At 34.2% G+C, this 21,460-nt stretch overlaps 1 protein-coding gene across 2 annotated transcripts in view; it reads right to left on the reverse strand.

The window, feature by feature from the left end:
• ADGRL4 (adhesion G protein-coupled receptor L4) overlaps positions 1–21,460 on the reverse strand; it is a 152,682-nt gene that overhangs the window by 21,579 nt on the left and 109,643 nt on the right. For both annotated transcript variants that reach the window (XM_063624178.1, XM_063624177.1), the window contains exons 8-12: positions 15,297–15,502; positions 10,080–10,253; positions 8,655–8,858; positions 6,296–6,516; positions 6,100–6,166 (exon numbers count right to left, since the gene is read on the reverse strand). In XM_063624178.1, the coding sequence (XP_063480248.1) occupies positions 6,100–6,166; positions 6,296–6,516; positions 8,655–8,858; positions 10,080–10,253; positions 15,297–15,502 (872 nt within the window). The remainder of the gene's footprint in view (positions 1–6,099; positions 6,167–6,295; positions 6,517–8,654; positions 8,859–10,079; positions 10,254–15,296; positions 15,503–21,460) is intronic.

A 21,460-nucleotide genomic window follows, 5' to 3' on the forward strand; every position in this document is an offset into this window, starting at 1 on the left:
TTATTCTGTTAAGTTTCTATTGGTTTTCTTTGCAATATTTCATATTTACTTTGTTTTAGCTAAACTTTTTCTGGTATAGTTTACTAGAGACTTCTAACAAATTCTATATAGCAACAGACACATGTATAATAATAATAATCATATCTTACTATAATTAAATACTGCTACTTATTCACTAATACTTTAAAAATCAAGATCTAAACACACACACACACGCACTATAGTTGGCTACACATATATTCCCTTGCATATAATGTTTTGCTGTAAAAATCATGGTTTTAAAATGTCTTTTTATTTAATTTTAATACAAAAATGTAGGTATAGGAATGCCATAAGATTATCCTCCAGAATGTTGTGCATTTTCCTTTTTTAATTGTTAAAAAATAAGTTAAAATTGTTGTTTTTACCATAGCCATGTTATGTAGGGCTGGCATCATTAACTTCATCTGCATATTAGGAACCCAAGGCTAGGGGTAGAAAAATAGCTTCAGAAAGATCACTTAATCTTGCTTCCTCATTTATTACCGTGGATATTTTTAGTGGCTCAATTAAAATATACACATAATTACTGAAGACTTACTAGGCACTTCTATACTGCAGGGCAACCAAAAAGAGGGCCACAAAGTTTTACCATTCTAGAGTCCATCACTCACAGAGATTCCAATGTGAATGCAGCTCCCTAAAGAGCACATTGCAACTGTGACTCCTAAAGTTGTGCAACACAGTGGCACTGATTATTGAGCAAGATGATTAGTGAGTAAGATGCGGTAAATAAATCAAGAAAGGCATAGCTCTATGATTGAGATGTAAACTAAAAATAAAATTTGAAGCCCTTCATCAACTGAATAGACTCTGTTGTGCCAAGGAGACCCCAGAAAAACTTGAAAACTGAGTTCCTGGCCATGATGAGTTGGAAGGTCAAAAACACCTTGTTATACTCTCTCTCTTTTATGGTTTAGACAAGGGATTCCCAAACCCCAGGCCATGAACCAGTACCGCCTGAGCTCCCATCCTGTCAAATCACCAGCAGCATTAGCTTCCCATAGGAGGGCAAACCCTGTTGTGCAATGTGCACGCAAGGGATCTAAGCTACATGCTCCTTATGAGAATCTAATGCCAATTACCCCTCCCCAACAATCTGTGGAAAAATCGTCTTCCACAAAACTGGTCCCTGGTGCCGAAAAGTTGGGGATTGCTGGTTTAAAAACAATAGCTGACTGCATTAATGTTAAAATAGGAGGTCATAAAACTGCCAGAACAGACTCTTTGTGGCAATATGATACCAAATATCAACAGGACCTAAGGCTGTGCCAGGCCAGGGTAAGTCATGCACACCTACACTTTAAAAAAATTGGCAAATGGGAACTAATTAAACTAAAAAGCTTCTGCAGAGCAAAACAAACTATCAACAGAGAAAACAGACAACCTATGGAATGGAAGAAAATATTTGCAAATTATGCATCTGACAAAAGTCTAATTCTAGAACTATAAGGAACTTAAACAAATTTAGAAGAAAAAAACAACCCCATTAAAATGCGGACAAGGGACATGAAGAGACACTGTTCAAAAGGAGACATACGCATGGCCAACAAGCATATGAAAAAAATGTTCACTGTCACTAATCATCAGAGCAATGCAAATCAAAACCACAATGAGATATCATCTCACACCAGTCAGAATGGCTATTATTAAAAGGTTAAAAAATTACAGATGCTGGTGAAGTTGGGGAGAAAAAGGAATGGTTATACACTGTTGGCAGGAGTATAAATTAGTTCAACCATTGTGGAAGACAGGGTGGCGATTCCTCAAAGACCTAAAAACAGAACTACCATTTGACCCAGCAATCCCATTACTGGGTATATACCCAAAAGAATGTAAATTGTTCTATCATAAAGACACGTGTTCACTACAGCACTATTCGCAATAGCAAAGACACAGTATAAACTAAATGCCCATCAGTGGTAGACTGAATAAAGAAAACATACATATACACCATGGAATACTATGCAGTCATAAAAAGAATGAGTTCATGTTCTTTGCAGGCTCATGGATGGAACTGGAGGTCATTATTCTTTGCAAACTAATGCAGGGACAGAAAACCAAATACCACATGCTCTCACTTATAAGTGGGAGCCAAATGAGAACACATGGACACAAAGATGGGAACAACAGACATTGGAGCCTACTTGAGTGTGGAAGATGGAAGGAGGGAGAAGATCAGGTAAAATCACTAATGGGTACTAGGCTTAATACCTGCATGATGAAATAATCCATACAACAAACCCCCATGACACAAGTTTACTTATATAAAAAACCTGCACATGTACCCTTGAACTTAAAATAAAAGTTAAATAAAATAAAACAAAATAAAGTATAAATTAAAGTAAAACCTCTTATTTTTGTTCTGAATACTAAGCATCCTAGTGAGGGATAGCAAGGGCCTGACTATAAACATGGAGGAGAAGAAATGGATGAGTTTATTTGTGGAGGTAAAAATTTGTTTAGTAGTTAATGACAATCTGGACTAAGAAGTGATTAATGTATTTTAAAAAGATGATTCTTGAATACTGTGAATAATGATGATACTTCAGTTGACGTCTGGTATTGCCTGGTTTACAATGCTAACTACTTCTTGTTTTGCCCTTTGTTCTCCCTCAAAAGGAATCTGGCAGGCTTATAAGGGCTGCTTGCTTTAGTTCACACTTGCAATCCTCTGCCCTTTCACAATCATGTAAAGTAGAACCTGCTTCTTGTCACATCCACAAACAAGGTCCTCCACCTCAATGAAGACTTTTGAATGTCTATGATATATATACTGATCTCTCCACATCATACCAGTATCACTTATGTGTAATTATATACTTTTCTTTATCATGTGTGTTGTCTTTTTCCCTCTCATTCATACTGTAGTGGGCAGAAGATATTTCTTATATTTTCTTTGTCTTTCTATCATGTCCAGAGCACCCAGTTAACATGGTGAACTTAATCATATGGTTTGCGTCTTTACCTAGCAGGATATTCTAAAGCATAGGATGCAAATTCCTAATCAGTAGGTCATTGCTATCCCCAAAATGGCAAGTGGTGATCAATTTTGAACATCTGATCATTTGATGTTCATCTGATCATTTGAACATTCGAACATTCCTACTTCACCAAGGAATCTCTACTTGGTGAAGTAGAGTTTTTTTTGGTGACATAAAAGTTACTTTTTTTTTCTTCAGGGACTGCCATAAATTTACATGACATAGCTTTTAGTAATTTTAGATTTTTTTAAATCTGGTGTTTACTTCTTTTTCCTTTCCAGATACTTGAAGCATATGTGTTTGAGTAGGGGCAGCGTGGTTGGTTCTGAGATACTGGTCTTCTACTGCTAAGGCTCCACAACTCTGTGATTGGAGGGTAGAAGGGTCTGACCAACAGTTGTTATGGGAAAGCTGCATGATATAATTTTGGTTTAGTCTGGTTCTTATTACCATTGCTAGTCTTGGCTTAAGAGACAGTCTTCACTTTGATGGTATGCATAATTTACTTGGTGATCACAGTATTTCATTTCCATCTTGGTCTCTTCTATTCTTCAAAGATGAATATCCATATCTCCATTCAACCCATTCTCTTCATTGTACATATCTTCACATGACCTAGGCAGACCTGCAACTTCTTTCCATTTCTCCGACTTATCTCTGCATATAGAATAGCTCAAGTCTTTGGGTTTTGCCCCATCATTTTATTACTAGGGACACTGTATAATAATCTTTTCTGTCCCTGCTGTTGAAGAATACTCCAGTAAGCACATTGCCTGCAGGAAACTCCATACAAAAGCAGGTGCTAGTCTTTATGTTCACATTTGGCTCGAAATCAGGGGATATATGGCAAACTCTCATAAAAAATGCTCATCATAATCTGGTATTCTTATATCCCAGGGACACATGAAAATTCTACAGTCATTCTAGCAATGTGAGATCAGGATGATAATTTTACTCTTACCATTTTGATTCCATGCTCTGCAAACTTTTTTGAGTGTTCCTCTACATCTTGTCTTCAGGGGATAGGGAAACACCATCATTTTTTCTTATTGGTAGAGAAAAGAAAAACTTCTAATAGAGAACATTGTCCTCCCCTAAAGGCCAAGCATGCCCAACTCTGAGCCATCATCCACTGAGCTCCCTTCTCCAGTCCTCTCACAGGGCTATAGCTGGCCCTTCTCTTTAATTGTATGACCCATGGGAAGAGTCAGGTCTAAACTGTTGGTGGTTCTTTTTTAAACGTTTGGTGTTCAATATCTGTTTGACTTTATCTTTGAACTAGATACTATTATTGGGCAACAGGAAAAATGTCATCTAATGTTGTGTTATACAGCTGAATAATAATAGTAATATGCAAGCATTAGCACAGAAGAACAAAGATAACTGGAGATAAATAATTCACTTTGATTCAATAATTATCTAAGAATTTCTTAGTATTTAAAAAAGATATTATAAAAAACGAGGAATATTTAATTTTAGAGTAAAACTGAGGGTCCTAGCTTATTTTTTAAGTAGCCTGACCCTCTGGTTAACCTGGAAATGATTATCATACAAAGACTGTATGGGAGATAAATTGGCTCATTAGCTCCAGACTAGAACAATGTGACAGTGTTCATTTAGACTTCTAGAAAAGTTTGCAGGACTCGTTTTTAAATAATTTCATCTAAATTCTCTGTATCTTACCATAAAATAATCCAAATTAGCCTTACATAAGCAACTGTTAAAAACTACTTCAAATAATACTTCCCCTTTCTTATTTTAGAGAAGTATGCTCCTGCTTTTGTTGTTTTAGTATAATTTCTATCATGCTACTTTTTATCTAAACAATAAGAGTCATTGCTCCACGGACCTTTCACTTGTACAAAACAATGGCAAAGATGGACTTTCCTATGGTGAGAAAATCAGTAAAATTAGGATATGCCGTCACATGAAATACTCATCTCAGGCCAATCCATAAAACTATGTGAGTGGGACACCATTTTATATTCTTATATGGGTTGGAAATTTTGGAGTTATAATAAATTAACTCAACTTGTTTAACTTAAATCTGGCTCTTGGTTTTTCTTTTATAAAATATTGTTTGATTTATTGTGAGAATTACAAATGAGTTTTTGTGATGAGTAGAAAGTATAGTTTATGAATGCACTTGATTTCACTCACACCATTGCAAAATAAAGCCTGATGAAAATTCTCTGCTTTGCATTTCAGGTCCTTCTCCATTTAGCAGTACCCTCACAACCAGAAAAAACTCAAAGGAAAGAGGAAGACAGAAAAAGAAGTTCAAAAAGATGGCTAGCTTATGGTCAACACATATGGAACAAAGTTGTCCAAAATATTGCCATAACTTCTCTACTGACAATTCATTCCACTCTAGAGTCTTGTCAGACCTCCCAGATTCATTGACAGACTATTATATTCAGAAAGACTGTTGAAAACTTTCAGCACTTAGAAATGCTCTTCAGACATATAAAAATGTCTTTATTTAGAATGGAACATATAATGCCTGCCAAATTTGTAGGTTTGAAACCACTTCCAAAAAGAATTAAAAGGCCCTCTTCCTTGCTGAAATAGGACTATCTCAATATATGACTTGTCTGTTCATGAGAAATAGTGGGTTCTTGTCTCTGATGTTGCAATTTAGTTTAAAATCACTTTATGATGACAGGGTATATAAAGATGATAAAACTATAAAGATGACAGTCTAATCTTCAAAGATGACCGATCATCGATAAAAGATTAAATAACGTAAACATCTAAAATGCCAAATTATCAGCTGGTTGGCACACTCTCTGTGTTGAAGTATGCCAAGGTATTACTGATAAGTGAAAAATGCTTTTTCCTCTATGTTATGCAGACATCTATACTCCATCAAGAGGGGCAAATGAATTGTAATAGCTTTGAATTTAAAAGATATACATGTATTTTTCAATTACAGTATATGTAAAATGCTGATAAGTGATATACTGTAAAATATTCAAATTCTTTTTTTTTAGAATAACATCTTATTGCTGGAAATTTTAAGCGCCCTATTATCATCACTTTGTTGAATTGTAATAACAATTTTATATATACATACAAGAATGATTAGGCATGCTGGTCCTATAAAACTCCAAATAAAGTTGTTTTCGGTGCTAAGCCAACATCTGAAAAGTAAATAAAAGATAGAATCTATACATATGTTTGCATGCACTTTAACATAGCAAAATTATCAAAGATACGCAAAGCACATTCAAAATTGTATTTCAAATGCCCATGAAATCATTTTAACTTACACTTTGGTTGTGCCATAATATCTGTATCCTAGTGCTGCTGAAAATCCAACTACCACGGCTGGGCTTAGATAGCCAAAGATATAAAAATTCTTGTGCAAAAATCCCTTGTTGTAGATGACACCCACAACAATGAGATAGAGATGTATGCCTTCAATGCACATCCACGCAAAAGCAGCTAAAAAGAAGTAGTGTAGCAGTCCGGCAATGATTGAACAGAAGAGCTAGAAATCAAAGAAAAAAAAAACATTGGCAGTGTTTGTTTTAAAATTATCATAACATACAATTTCTACTTTCGCTGTAAATCACAACTTTCTTTATACTATAAAGTATGCCACTTTATATAATGATTAGTCATATTAAAATATCATGTCAGTTCTTAAAGATGCAGTAGTTCTAGCTGATTTAGAAAAACAACTGCGCTTCATCAACGTGAAATATTAACCAATCTTGTGATTGAACTAAGTTACTGTTTTTGTCCAGAGGTTTATAACTTTTATATATTTATGTTATGTGATAGATTGTGGATTATTCACATGTAAACCATGGTATCTTGATGAATATGTTAGGATTTAAGTTTATTTGTGTTTTGGAGATGCCTCTCTTTTCCTTTATTTTATTCATGCTCAAAGAATGAAAATGACTTACAACTCTGCTAAACAAAATAAAATAAATATCTTAGGTGACAAAAATAAAATTTACAAAGTAGATTAATAATATATTTCATCAAAATATCCATTATAGAATTACTTTCAACTGTTAAGATTATCATGTAAATATGAGATGGCTTTCACTTAAACATACTGTTCAGTGTTTATTTCTCATCTAGAACTAAAGTTAGACCTATAAGAAATAATAGAAAAAGAAGTAGTTACACTTCCCATACTAGTAAAGCTAAAGGTATATATCATGGGAGAGATAACATAATACATACTTACGTAACTATCCCATTAAAAAAACAGAATATAATTCAAGATTAATGAGATGACATACTAAAATATGTTAGAGAGTACTCTATAAGTCTGGGGAACAGAAAGATCATTGGCAATTAAACTTTGGAAATCACTGTAGCAAGGAAGTGAGATTTGAGAGATGACTGGAAAAATGGGACAAATTTAATAGGTGAAAAGTAGTTGAAAGTAAACACTATAATGAGTAGTTTTGGGGTGAAGATAATGGTGGAAGGTAACTGAAAGAGGAACTAGGCATCGGAGGATAGTGGGAGATACATAAAATTGAAAAGTGTTACAAATACCACCGCAAAACATAAAAATAGATAAGGAGTTTACAGTCTAGTGTATACTATTTAAAATAAACACTTCTTGCCATCTACTTCAGAAGAAAACCTTGCTGATTGTTAGTTTCAGTCTTTGAAAGATTTCTAAGAATGGAGATATGGAGGCAATTTCACTTTTTGTGGTCATGAGAATTACACTTCTCCAATCTCCAACTGCAAGGAGTGCAACTGACCTAAGGCTTCAGCTGCAGCTGTAGGAAATCCATTGCTGTTCCCACTTCCCATAGGCTGCTGTCAGCCCATGACTGAGCACAGTAGGGTTACTGCTGTAAGAGACACAGGATTCCTCTTACAAAGGATTCCTGCTCCTGAGAGACAAAGATTCCCCTGACAGGTCACGTTGGCTCAAGGACTTCCGAGAGGACTCCTTGACACCTGTGCTGACTTTTCCTTAGAACTGCATTACTGTGTGGAATGCTTTTGCCCACTCTTCTTTTCTTCCCTCAGGATCATAACTGAATCTTGGTTTGATAGCTCTCCAAGCCTCCCTCTCCCCATTTGCTCTCACCAGCAATTCCCTTAATAAACCTATTGCATATTTAACCCCATCTTAACACCTGCTTCTAGGAGGACCCAGACCAATACAATATGAAACCATTTGGGAAGATTCAAATGGTTCAAAATCAATAATCTTGGGAAATGGGAAGTTAGAAAAGATACTAGGTAAAACCAATTTACCACATTCCAATCTATAAACTGTGACTGCATTTATGTTCAGTCCCTATTCTAAGATAAACTTTATTTCTAATTCTCTCTCTCCTTGGTCTTTGTTTAACGTCCATTTAAAAACAAAACAGAACAACAAAAAAGTATTTATTCAGTTTGTTGAAAAGTTTTAATTTGTCCCAATAATTCATCATAATGAGGGCCATTTTTGCTGAATGGACTTGATAGTTTGCTTAGCTGTGTTAGCATTATCAAACTTAGAAAGGATAGCTGAAGAACAAATTATAGAGTATGTCTGCCCCATTAAACCCTAAATTACAATTAATGTTTCTAGGACATACACATTTAAGAAAGTACACATATCATAGGACAAAAACAGAGATTAGGATGTCTACATACCTTATTAGTATTTGTATTGATCCCAACAAGAAAAACAAGTTCAGCAAGAAATAGGCTACAGCAAAGATTTTTGTGAATTGTTGTCCTGGTGCTTTGAATTTCACTGAAGAACCAGAAGGTAAAAATGCATATGGCAAGACAAATCAGTGAAATAATTATTCCTAGTTGAGTGATCCTTGTAAGAATGTTATAATCTTTAGTACCCTAAGGGAAAATAATAATAAAGCTGTTAAAAGAATAACTCAGTAATTTGTCAAAGGAACTACAACATATAATGAACTTCCTTTTTTGGTGAAACATTAATCAAAATGTTCATAAAATGTAAAAATATAAATGTGCATTTAGATGAGAAAAATTTTGTACTTTTGAAAATCCTCAATATCCACATAAATCTGATGTGAATCATGTAGCACTTTAACAGTTCTGTAATTGGTGATTTTTTTTTCTAGGCATAGTATTAGTATTAGTACATGGTTTAACAATGTTATCGTCATTAATTTCATTACATCAGAAAGGCAATCGATTATTATAAAGTGAAAAGGTTAATTAAAAGATTTATCAGTGGTAAGACTAAGTCTTATGTCTATGCAGAGATTCATCTAAAATAGGTGAAACAAAGGTGTTAGCAATGCAGAATATAAGGATTATCAAGTAATATTGTTCAGAAACTTTGAAATAGAAAATGCTGGTTTTATCCTAACTAGATGAATACTTATGTTTATATACAGAATAGATGTTTATTTGCTTAAGTTCAGGAAAAAATCATTGTTAGGACTGACATTATGTTCAGGTAGATTTATTTGGTTACTTTATATATTTAATGATAGATTATAAATAAATATATTAAAATGGAGATGATAGCACAGAGCTATAAAATAAGAAATTATGTGATAAATATACAATGTAAGTAAGATATTACAAAAGTAAGATACATATCATGAAACTATTCACCTTAGAGAGATTCTTCATGTTTAAAAATCTTGTGGGGTTCTACATTGCTAAAAACATGGTGTTAGTTATAAGTGTGCTAATACTTATTGCCCAACTGTCAAATATTTTCAGGAGCTTTGTCATGAGTAAAAATAAACTGTCATCACAAAAAAGTGCCTTTAAATTCCATGATACATTAAAATGGGCAAATGGCTCTTGAAAGCAGCATTACAAGCTAATTTAATACGTAATCTACCAGATATTACAGACCAGATAAGTCTTAGACTAGAAATAATCTTAAATGCATACTAGATATGTTTTAGAAGGTAGGTAAGAAAACAGACAGAAAGAAAGATCCTGGTGGGGTTTTATCTCTTACACTAAATGTGCTATCTAAACTCAAAAAATATATAAAAAATTAAATATTCTCTCTAATGACACGGAAAATAACAGAAAAAGCAACATTTATAAATATGAAGGGGAAAATTATCTTACAATGGAAGGACCAGAGGACATCAAAATTGCAAAATGTGTCAGGTGATTACAGCGGCATGAGGTGTGGGTCTCATTTGAGTATGTCAGCTCACAGCCCTCTGAAGACCAGCTGCCATTCATGGTATCAGGTGAGTAATTCCAAAATGCACATAGACTCCTATACCTATCTGTGACCTGAAAAAAAGATATTTTACTGATGAAAAAAGAGAAAAAGTTGCATATATAGTATTGCTTTTGTCATATTTAAAATACCATTAATGTGATTGAAACAATGCCTTAACAATGAAACACAAAACAAATTATAACAAATAAAGGCTGCTATGTGGAAGAATGGAAATTTATATTGCAACAATGCTATATTTTATCAATTTTGTCTCACAAATGTGTGATAATTTCATTTACCACAGTGCATAATTATCACATGCATCTTTATTCAATACATGTTTGTTGAGTATTTACTAGATATTTGTCATTAATCCAGGTACTAAAAATACAACAGTGAACAAAACAGAAAAAATTGTTTGCATTGTTGACATTAAATTCTAGTTAGAGATGAAAAATTATTCAATGAGAAACGTAACCCTGGGTAAGAAGAAAGAAAGTGATATGGAGGGTTGTCCAAGGGGACGTCTCCTAGATTATGTCTAAGCAGGTACTTTGATGAAGTGAAGGGGGGTGTCCAACAGACTTGGGAACAGAGGGTTCCAAACAGTTGGAAATGCAAATGGACAAGCCCTGAAGTGAGGCTGACCAGAGGCATTCCAGAAACTTGTAGAAGCCAGTTAAGTTAGAGCACAGTGAGTGAGGTAAAGAATAGTGAAGACAAGATCAGATACAGACATGAGACAGACGACACACAGGTGTGATAGTTATTCAATAAACAGTGGAATTCTCCTTATCATACTTTTATATTAACTAATCATAACACTATACCTAACGTATGGTGTAATAATAATTTATCAATAAAATGTTGAACTTGTAGAAATAAAAACTATTTACAGTTATATAACAATTTACACTTAACTAGGTGCTTGCTTTCTTATTTTGTTTAGTTTGACCTTCATAAATGCTCTCTGAGATAAATGCTATATTATGTTAAGAGGCCAAGATATGTGATTTTAAGGTGTATTTAAGACTAAACATTGATTGATGGAGTAATATAGAATCAAACGCAAATTTTCAGACAAATATTTATTAAAGAAAACATGTCTTGAGTGTCAAATGTATGATATATACTGTTCAAGGAGTAAGGATTATCAGTCAAAAAGATAAAGTATCAGCTTTTCAAGGATGATAGAAACTCAGATGATTTAAATACAATAAGATAATTGTTTTAATGGGATAGACGCTAAATACAACTCTTAGGTCAACAGTTGGAGCACTGAAAAAAACAGTGTGAGTTTGTCTGGAATGAGTCTGGAAAGATAATTGAGTGAAAATTGGAGAGATTGCTAGAAATTTGTCAAGGAGGTCAAGCTATATGAAGAAAATTGAAATTCTTTTAGTTCCTAAAAGAGCCTGGGAAGTGCCTAATTCTAGAAAAAGTAGAGGGACTCTAGAATTGAGGAGGCAGACTGAGCTGTGATTGTGTATACCATTCAAAAACAGAGTTAAGTGAGGGTCTGTTTACACACTGGTCTCCCATCATGCCCTATGACATTTTCTTAATTTTCCTAATCCTTTCAACCAGACTTCCGTCTGGAGTAGATAGGAAAGGAAAAACATTTCTTCCTAAGAAATGGATTGGCCCAAAATAAACTGCTTTTGGGTACTGACATTTGAGATCTTCCAATGCCATGGCCAGGAGCCTGCCTGATGAAAACTCTAGTGAAGCACACCACTGCCACAAGGTCAGGAGAGCACACCGTGTCTCATTATTAAATGTGAATGGGTGGTCATGAACCCCCAGACATCTGAGGACAAGCTCCAACAGGAAAGACAGGGAACCAAGATGAACAATCCAAACAAAGTCAAGAGCAAGATGATGCAGGGAGCAGAAAATAGCTTTTTAAAAAAAATATAAATAATATCTCAGAGAGATGAGACACTGTACCCATTAAACAAAATCAGGATTGAAAAAATAAAGTTTCTCAGTGAAAATAAAGTATAAAGTAAAAATAAAAAAATTTAAGAGAAAAATTAAAAATAGGAATGAAAAAGTTTAAAAACTCCAAATATTAAAAGCTCTTCTGGGAAGTCTAATAAATACTAAGAGGAACAGAAAAAGAGAGCAGAGATACTGGACAGGGAGAGATTACCAAGAAATCATTGTAGAAAATTCCCTAAAACTGAAGACCATACATTTTCAGACCGAAAAGACTCACAAAATGTTTACTGCAATTAATGAAGAAAGAGTCACACCAAAGTACATCTTAAAGATTTTGGAATACTGAGAATAAAGATCCCAAAACTTTACGAGAGAGATAAAGAGACTGATTACATTCAAAAGACAATAAATTTTAATTAAAATGTTAATTGCATTCAACTTCTCCAGGTTACCCTTGAAAGCTGAAAGACATATGAACAAGATCTAGAAAGATCTGAGAAAAAAATATAACTCTGTACCATGGTATTTATCTAACTAGTATTAAGGGTAAGGTAGAAAAATATATTTGTGTGTATGTGTATATATATATGTATATTTATGTAAAACCTGATAATGCAAAAGCTTAAAAAATTGACCTTCTCTGCTTCCTCTTTCAAATGGCCACTGGAGAATATGCCACCAAAATACATATATAAACTAAGAAAGAGGAAAACATTGCTGAAGGAAACAGGGCATCTGACACAGGAGAGGAGAGAGGTGAATGCTGAATGATATGTGAAAACGATGGGAGAAAGGAAGGCATGCCCAGGCTGATAAATGACCCAGGGGTAGATCATCTAGACAGCATCAAGGCTACAGAGCCTTGGGAAGGATATCTCCAAGACAACAAACTGGCTGATAGAGAAGCTTACGTGTTTGAATGTTTTGAAAAGAGATTTATAATTCTGTCAAAGATTTTGGAGACAAATTAACAATGGATAAATAGAAATTTAAGCAAGTGAAAATAAAGGAATTTATTAACACCAGGGAAATGATTGAGCTCCATGATTCAGTTGTGAATAACACACCAATTTATAGTATTATAAACACTGAAAACTGATTGAACCAAAAATTGGAGGTAAGCATGAGCAGATGGATAGTTGAGGGAGCGTGTGTATCACAGCAGGTGTGTGTAAGAAAACTAAATCTAAGTCTTCCATAGATGGAAGTCAGCAGATTACATCTACTTTTTAGAAGCTTAAGATAAGAGGAGTTATTAATTTTTGGTTTTTTGGTTGAAGATGATACAGTACCAAAGGGGAATGGTTTTATTTTTTCATAAGGTGGATACTTCAGTCTTTTTATTAGCTGAGACACTGACACCAATGTGGAGAGATCCAGGAAAGATAAGATGGTGGATGGAACATAATTTCTTGGGAAGTAGATTGGGATGGATGTAGTGGGCCAAATTGGCCAGGAGTATCATAGCTTTTGAGAGCATGGACTCTGGAGGAAGGCTGCAGGGGCTTGAAACCTTTTTCTACCAGTTAATTGTTGAGTGACCATGAGCAAATTATTTAATCTCACAGGCTCAGTTTCCTCATCTATAAAATGGTAATAATAATATGTACCTCATATGGCTTTTGTAAGCATTAAATGAGTTTATTTTTTTAAGTAAAAACTTAGAATACTGCCTGGTTTCTAACATAAGCATTATGTAATTATTGATTGCTATGATAATTGTTAATACTACTATAATTACCGCTACTATTCTTCTGAGGTACTGTAGAATTACGTATTAGTCGAATCACAGATAAATTATCAGGGAATCAGGACACTGAAGATATTACTTACGAGATAGTTTTTATTTTCTCAGGGGAAAAAATTGGAGTAAAATTTCATTCTCAGAGCGAGGGAACCAGAGACTAACTAGGTATATTGTCAGAGAAGAGTGGTGAAATTTCATAGCAGTCATTACTTTGAATGGAAAATATATTTGAGCAGAAAGGCGGATAAAAGCAATTAAGTTTTCCCAGGAATTACTGTGAAGAAAATTTGTTTAAATACGCGTTTTGTTTTGTGTCTTTGTCAAACAGGGATTGGTGAAGTCGGTTGTTCTTGGCAACTCTTTAGCTGCCAAAGCATTCCACTGATAAAAAACAGAAAAACCATCAGATCATGTAAAAGAACAGTGTTTGGCTTCTAGTATTAAAAACGTCTTTTGCATTTAGCATCTAAAAAAGAGGTCTAAGTTTGGTTTCCAGTCTTATAAGCAATTTCACACCTTCTTTTTCCCTCAACATAGTGCTTACCATTATTTAAGTTTGAGCTATTATTTACCTGCACCTTTTATACATTTAGTTTCTGTCTACCTTTGATGTTTTTACTTAACAGTGGCATGTTTGTATTGTGTGTAAGCAAATATACTCTTTTTGTTTATAAAGCCCCTTTTCCTCCCATAATAATGCAAATATAATTGCTCAACTTCAAGGTACTTCAAATGGAACTTCGAAAGTACTTGAATCATGTACTAGAACTGAAATTCTGTTGAAAGTTTAAGATAACCTCAATTGTGAAATGGTAGCAAATAACCTGTGATTTTGAGTTGCCCCCATTCATTTTTAACTAAAATAGCTAAATAGGTGGTTAGTTCTAATCATGCTTTTTTATTGTATAGCTTTAATTATATATGAGTCTGAAAAATGATTTAGAATAAAAAATAAAAGAGTAAAATGGTCTCCACCAATTTCTTTATGAAACATTGTAAATGTTGCTATAATTTTCTTTTAATCAACACCAGAATCCCTTCAAATATTATTTTAAATGACAAGTATTAATGAAACACCTCACTTATTACACATTTATTTCTCTGATTGTGATACTTTTTAATAACTCATTCTTCAAAACCATGGATATTTCCAAAATAAACAGTGTACTTATAAATAAAACTACAATATTGCTTAATTCCAGAGAATCAAATTAATAAATTCTTTGGTATTAATTAGAATGTTTAAAGAGCTGTGAAACTACAAAAATATTTTATATAAAAATTAGTTAAAACTACTTCACTCTTAATTTCAAATCTGTATTTTTAAACTCAAGAACTCAGATAATTTAAGTGACACAACAAAGAGTCCAGTTCTCTGACTATATCACAATCATAGCCAACAACTACCAGAAAAACAGCTTACCTTTCGATGACTTAACGTAAATGTTATTTTTTCAAGTTCATATAATGTGGGTGGGTTTGAGCTCACTGAGACTGAAATTACTGGAGATATGACTCTTTCCTCCTCTTCAGAATTATCATAATTTTGAGGCTTCAGTAAGAAGTTGTCAGATGATGAGAGCAAAGGACCAATACTCTTATAATATAAAAATGCAACTGCAACATTGCCTATCAATCAAATAAGTATATTTAGTGAAATTATTATAAAACAAAGTGTATTTAGACTCTGAAGATAAACATAAAAATTGAATAGACAAACATTTTACATTAGGAATTTATACAAATCCCCAGATTCTGAAATATAGACCACAATAAGCCCATGCCTGCATTGTTAAACCATAGTAAGACATATTCTCTGACCTCAAAGAATTCAAAGATAATTATGAACTGTGTAGCACCTCCTTTGCACAAACTATTTGTAGAAGAAAAATAGTGCTAGATAAATTTACACCAAAATCCTGACCAAGAACCAGAGTGTGAAGTGTATTCACTTGAATAATAGAGTTTCAAGTTATTATGTCCTTGTATAAATATATGAACTTAAGAGATATTGGGAGGAAATTATCACAGGCTGATAGAATCAAGAAAATTTAGAGATGAAGGAGTTGTAACATGCCACTGAGTTCAAACTTATGCCCACTAAAATGGTTTCTATTTAATATTGATAACATGTAATTATGCAGTGTCAGGGTAGAAAATTTATTTGCTTGAGAGATGGCCATTTATCCATGTCCCCTGAAACTCCCCAAATGCAGTGCACCAGCATATAACCAAATAGCACAAAATCATAAATACAAATATTAATATCTTCAAATACAAAGGACTGTAATAACAAAACTGGAAACCTCCACATCACATGAATAAATAGAATTATTTGGCTATGACTGTGTGAGCTAGAAGTTGCCAAAGTGTATTGCTATTTACGTTTTCTCTCTTAATCTAAAAAGGCACCTCAAGAGACATTAAGAGCCTTGCTAAAACCAGACACATTACATAAAGGATTTTCCTCAAGTGCCATCTTACAAAACTTATATTAAAGAAAGTATGATATTGTTGGGCCAGTGAAATTATGATTCCAAAAGATGACAACTATCCCAGCCTTTTCTATAAACAGACGAGAGCCTGAGGCAGGACTTGGATACCTGTTAGGTCAATATGACCAGGCCCAGTTGATGAACCATGTCATGGGACAGTGGCATCTCAGGAGTTGTAGTAGAAGATGGTTCAAAATCAAATGATGAATCAAAAATACAAGATGGATTTTTAAAATCTACTAGTTATTGCTTTCCTTTGTGAAGAAAAATATTTATTTAACATCAATTTTTGACTTTTGATAAGGGGTGCCACAGAGAATCCTCCAAAATATCTTCTCACCTCCTTTACAAATATGTTATCTCAGTATTTATTTGTCCATTCCCAGGGTTTTGAACTTCTTCAATTCCTATGATTTCTCACTAATTCGAGGCTTGAGCTAGCTTTGAATTTTCTTACCAAACCTGTACCTTTTGTTAAAAATTAGGAGTTCATTCACTAATAAAGGGTATAAAAACTTTGAATAACTTGAAAAGAGTAGAGCATTTCCTAATAAATCATCATCCATCCTTCCTAATTTTTCCTCTTTACAGTGCTTACTTTAGTCTTTACTCTAGCTCTAAGATCGTTCCTGGATTTGTTAACATTACCATATGTTTGCCAGGAACCAGACACAGCCTTCAACTTAATTGATAGAACATATATCTGAGCATTTACACAGTGCAAATAACTATGCTAAGTTCTGGAGATTTTACTTTAGAATTAATATCTATATATATTTGTTTAAAGATTCCCATTCAGTAGGTCTTCTTCCTTATTCCTATTTTGTTTTGTTGCTTCTAACTCTTTTGAATGAAATTAATAGTTTTTTTATTACAGTGGTCCAAGTATAAGGTGCCTTCCAAACTATTAGAAAACTACTGGGGTGACAGGAGTTATGATTTTTCCTTATGCTAAATTCCCAAATCAATTTTACCCACATACACTATGAAATGAACTCCTTAGAGAATCATTGCTCTCAAACTGCTTTATTGCTACTTTAACTTGAGAATAACTAAAACCACTTCTCAATAGAGCGTCATATGCTGCTCTATTTTTTCACCTAAATGTTGATTTCATAAGTAATTTGAAAATAAATATGTGAAATCTCTTAATAAAAGTCTATTATCTTTTTATCATAAAACCATAGATCAGTGCATTGAATCTTGTTCTGTTCATTCTCAACCCTTCCTCCTTACTCTTCTAAAATTCAGTCTATAAAAGAAATATATATTTAAAAATCCAGGGGCCAGGCACAGTGGTTCAGGTCTGTAATCAAAACACTTTAGGAGGCTGAGGTGGGAGGATCACTTGAGGCAGGAGTTCGAGACCAGCCTGGGCAATACGGCAAAACCATGTCTCTACAAAAAGTAGAATAATTAGCTGGGCATGGTGTCATGTTTCTTTGGTCCCAGCTACTTGGGAGATTCAGGTGGAAGGATCACTGGAGCCCTGGGAGGTCAAGACTGCAGTGAGCCATGGTCATGTCACTGTACTTTAGCCTGGGCAACAGGGTGAGGCCTTGTTTCAAAAAAGAAAAATAAAATCCACTTGTGCTGCATAGACCTCCTTTATTTTCCTACCAATGGTACTGTTTATGTTTTAAAGAATGCATGTGTTTTATTAACTAATTTTTTCAATAAATTAATAAATACATGCAGACATCATTGAGGGGGTTTATCAATATGTTAGATTTGTCCTTATTTTTAAGATACAACCTTGAGAAAAACAGATTTTCTTACTCTCCTTTATTGACAGCTAATATTACTGTCCCTTTCAAACATCACTTTGTACATGGGATCATTAAATATAACAAAGCTACCATACAATCAGACAAAATTTCTTCAGGATATTAATTCCATGACAAATTCATCATCTGTCACTATAATCGGTATTTTCAATGTCTTTTTTCCAACTTCCAAACAGTACCCAAATTGTCTTTGAAATTTCGACAGTTTAACAAATTCTTTGGATTTGTTCCTAAATACAAAATGTATGCTTGGTTAATTAGAATATGGTATAATAGAGTAAGAACCAATGGTTCAATGGCAGTATGACTTAGTTATTTTTGCTTCACTAATGGCTATTTCCCACTAGAACATGACAAGAAAGAATAGAGGATACAAAAACACTTCTTTTTATGAAATAGTGTCTCTCCATGAGACCATATGTGTGCTGCAGTATACAGTTTCCATTTGTATTTTACTATTTTGTTGTTGTTGTTCTCATATAGGTAAAAATATATTGCCTAGAGAAAATACGAAATATTATTATTATTTTCTTTGCAAAAATTTTATAATTCCTATTTTCTCGAGGTAATATATTTTTACCTATATGAGAACAACAACAAAATTCTACTATCAGCAGGGTTTTTTTCTAAATGCGTTGCACTAAGATAACAGGTAAATGATTAAATTGAAATAGTAACTACTTACTTACTAGTTAGGTACCAAGGAAAAGCTGATTTTTTTTTTTTTGTGATGGATTCTTGCTCTGTCACCCAGGCTGGAGTGCAGTGGTGCGATCTCGGCTCACTGCAACCTCCACCCCTCCGGTTCAAGCAATTCTCTGCCTCAGCCTCCTGAGTAGCTAGGATTACAGGCACCCACCACCAGGCCTGGCTAATTTTTGTATTTTTAGTAGAGATGGGGTTTCACCATCCTGGCCAGGCTGGTCTTGAACTCCTGACCTCATGATCCACCCGCTTTGGCCTCACAAAGTGTTGGGATTACAGGCATTAGCCACCGCGCCCGGCCTGGAAAAGCTGATTTCTTTTTAGGAGAATCAGCTTTTAGTGGTTCTGTACTGTCTGCTGATGGACATGGAACAAATCTATTAAGTTTGCACATTAGTTACATCATCCATATAAGAAAGATATTCAGTTATTTAATCATTAATTTGCTTGCTAGTACCAGAATTGAATCAACATTGAATTTTGATACAATTTTTAAAAAGGGTTTTTTAGTTGAAGAGTTTACTATACAAAGACTAAGAAAAATAAAAATTATAAGAGAAATCTAAGCCTAAGAAACTTACTTTATCCCCAACCTAGCAAGACAGGCCAACATGCAAATTCAGCAAATACAGAGAGCACCACTAAGATACTCCATGAGAAGATCAACCCCAAGACACATAATCAGATTCTCCAAGGCCAAAATTAAGGAAAAATTGTTAAGGGCAGCCAAACAGAGAGGGCAGGCCACCTACAAAGGGAAGCTCATCAGACTAAGAATGGACCTCTCAGCAGAAACTCTACAAGTCAGAAGAGATTGGGGGCCAATATTCAACATTCTTTAAGAAAAGAATTTTCAACCCAGAGTTTCATATCCAGCCAAACTAAGCTTCACCAGCGAAGGAGAAATAAAATCCTTTCTAGACAAGCAAATGCTGAGGGATTTCGTCACCAGCAGTCCTGTCTTGCAAAAGCTCCTGAAAGAAGCACTGAATATGGAAAGGAAAAACCGGTTCCAGACACTGCAAAAACACACCAAAATATAAAGACCAATGACACTATGAAGAAACCGCATCAACTAGTGTGCAAAATAACCAGATAACATCATGATGACAGGATCAAATTCATACATAACAATACTAACCTTAAGTGTAAGTAGGCTAAATGCCCTAATTTAAAGACACAGACTGGCAAATTGGATAGAGTCAAGACTCATCGGTGTGCTATATTCAGGAGACCCATATCATGTGCAAAGACACACATAGGCTCAAAATAAAGGGACAGAGGAAAATTAACCAAGCAAATGGAAAGAAAAAAAAAAGCAGGAGTTGGCAATCCTACTCTCCAACAAAACAGACTTTAAACCAACAAATATCAAAACAGACAAAGAAGGGCATTACATAATGGTAAAGGGATCAATTCAACCAGAAAAGCTAATTATCCTAAATATATATGCACCCAATACAGGAGCCAGATTCATAAAACAAGTTGTTAGAGACCTACAAAGAGACTTAGACTCCCATCCAATAATAGTGGGAGACTTTGATGCCCCACTGTCCATATTAGACAGATCAACTAGACAGAAAATAAAGAAGGATAATCAGGACTAGAACTCAGTTCCAGATGAAGTGGACCTAATAAACATTTACAGAACTCTTATCCCCAAATCAACAGAATATGCATTCTTCTCAGTGCCACATGGCACTTATTCTAAAATTGACTACCTAATTGGAAGTAAAACACTCCTCAGCAAATGCAAAAGAACTGAAATCATAACAGTCTCTCAGATTACAGTGCATTCAAATTAGAACTCAGGAATAAGAAACTCACTCAAAACCATACACTTACATGGAAGTTGAACAACCTGCTCCTGAATGAATCCTGGGTAAATAATGAAATTAAGGCAGAAATGAAGAAGTTCTTTGAAAACAATGAGAACAAAGAGACAAGGTACCAGAATCCTTGGGACACAGTTGACGCAGTATTAAGAGGGAAATTTATAGCACTAAATACCCACAATAGAAAGCTAGAAAAATCTAAAATCAACACCCTAACATCACAATTAAAAGAGCTACAGAAGCAAGAGCAAATTAATCCAAAAGCTGGCAGAAGGCAAGAAATAACTAAGATCAGAGCAGAGTTGAGGGAGATAGAGACACGACAACCCCTCCAAAAAAAAAAAAACAATGAATCCAGAAGCTGGTTAAAACAAAATTAACAAAATAGACCACAAGCTAGGCTAATAAAGAAAAAAAGAGAGAAGAATCAAATAGGCACAATAAAAATGATAAGGGGGATATCACCACTGACCTCACAGAAATACAAACTACCATCAGATAATACTATAAACATCTTTATGCAAAAAAACTAGAATATCTAGAAAAAATGGATAAATTCCTGGGCACATACAACTTCCCAAGACTAAACCAAGAAAGAGTCGAATCCCTGAATAGACCAATAACAAGTTCTGAAATTGAAGCAGTAATTAGCAACCTCCCAAACAAAAAAAGCCCAGAGCCAGACGGATTCACAGCCTCTGGAATTCTACCAGAGGTACAAAGAACAGCTGGTATTATTCCTTCTGAAACTATTCCAAAAAACTG

This window comes from Symphalangus syndactylus, chromosome 12, assembly GCF_028878055.3.
Source record: "Symphalangus syndactylus isolate Jambi chromosome 12, NHGRI_mSymSyn1-v2.1_pri, whole genome shotgun sequence".
NCBI lineage: Eukaryota > Metazoa > Chordata > Mammalia > Primates > Hylobatidae > Symphalangus > Symphalangus syndactylus.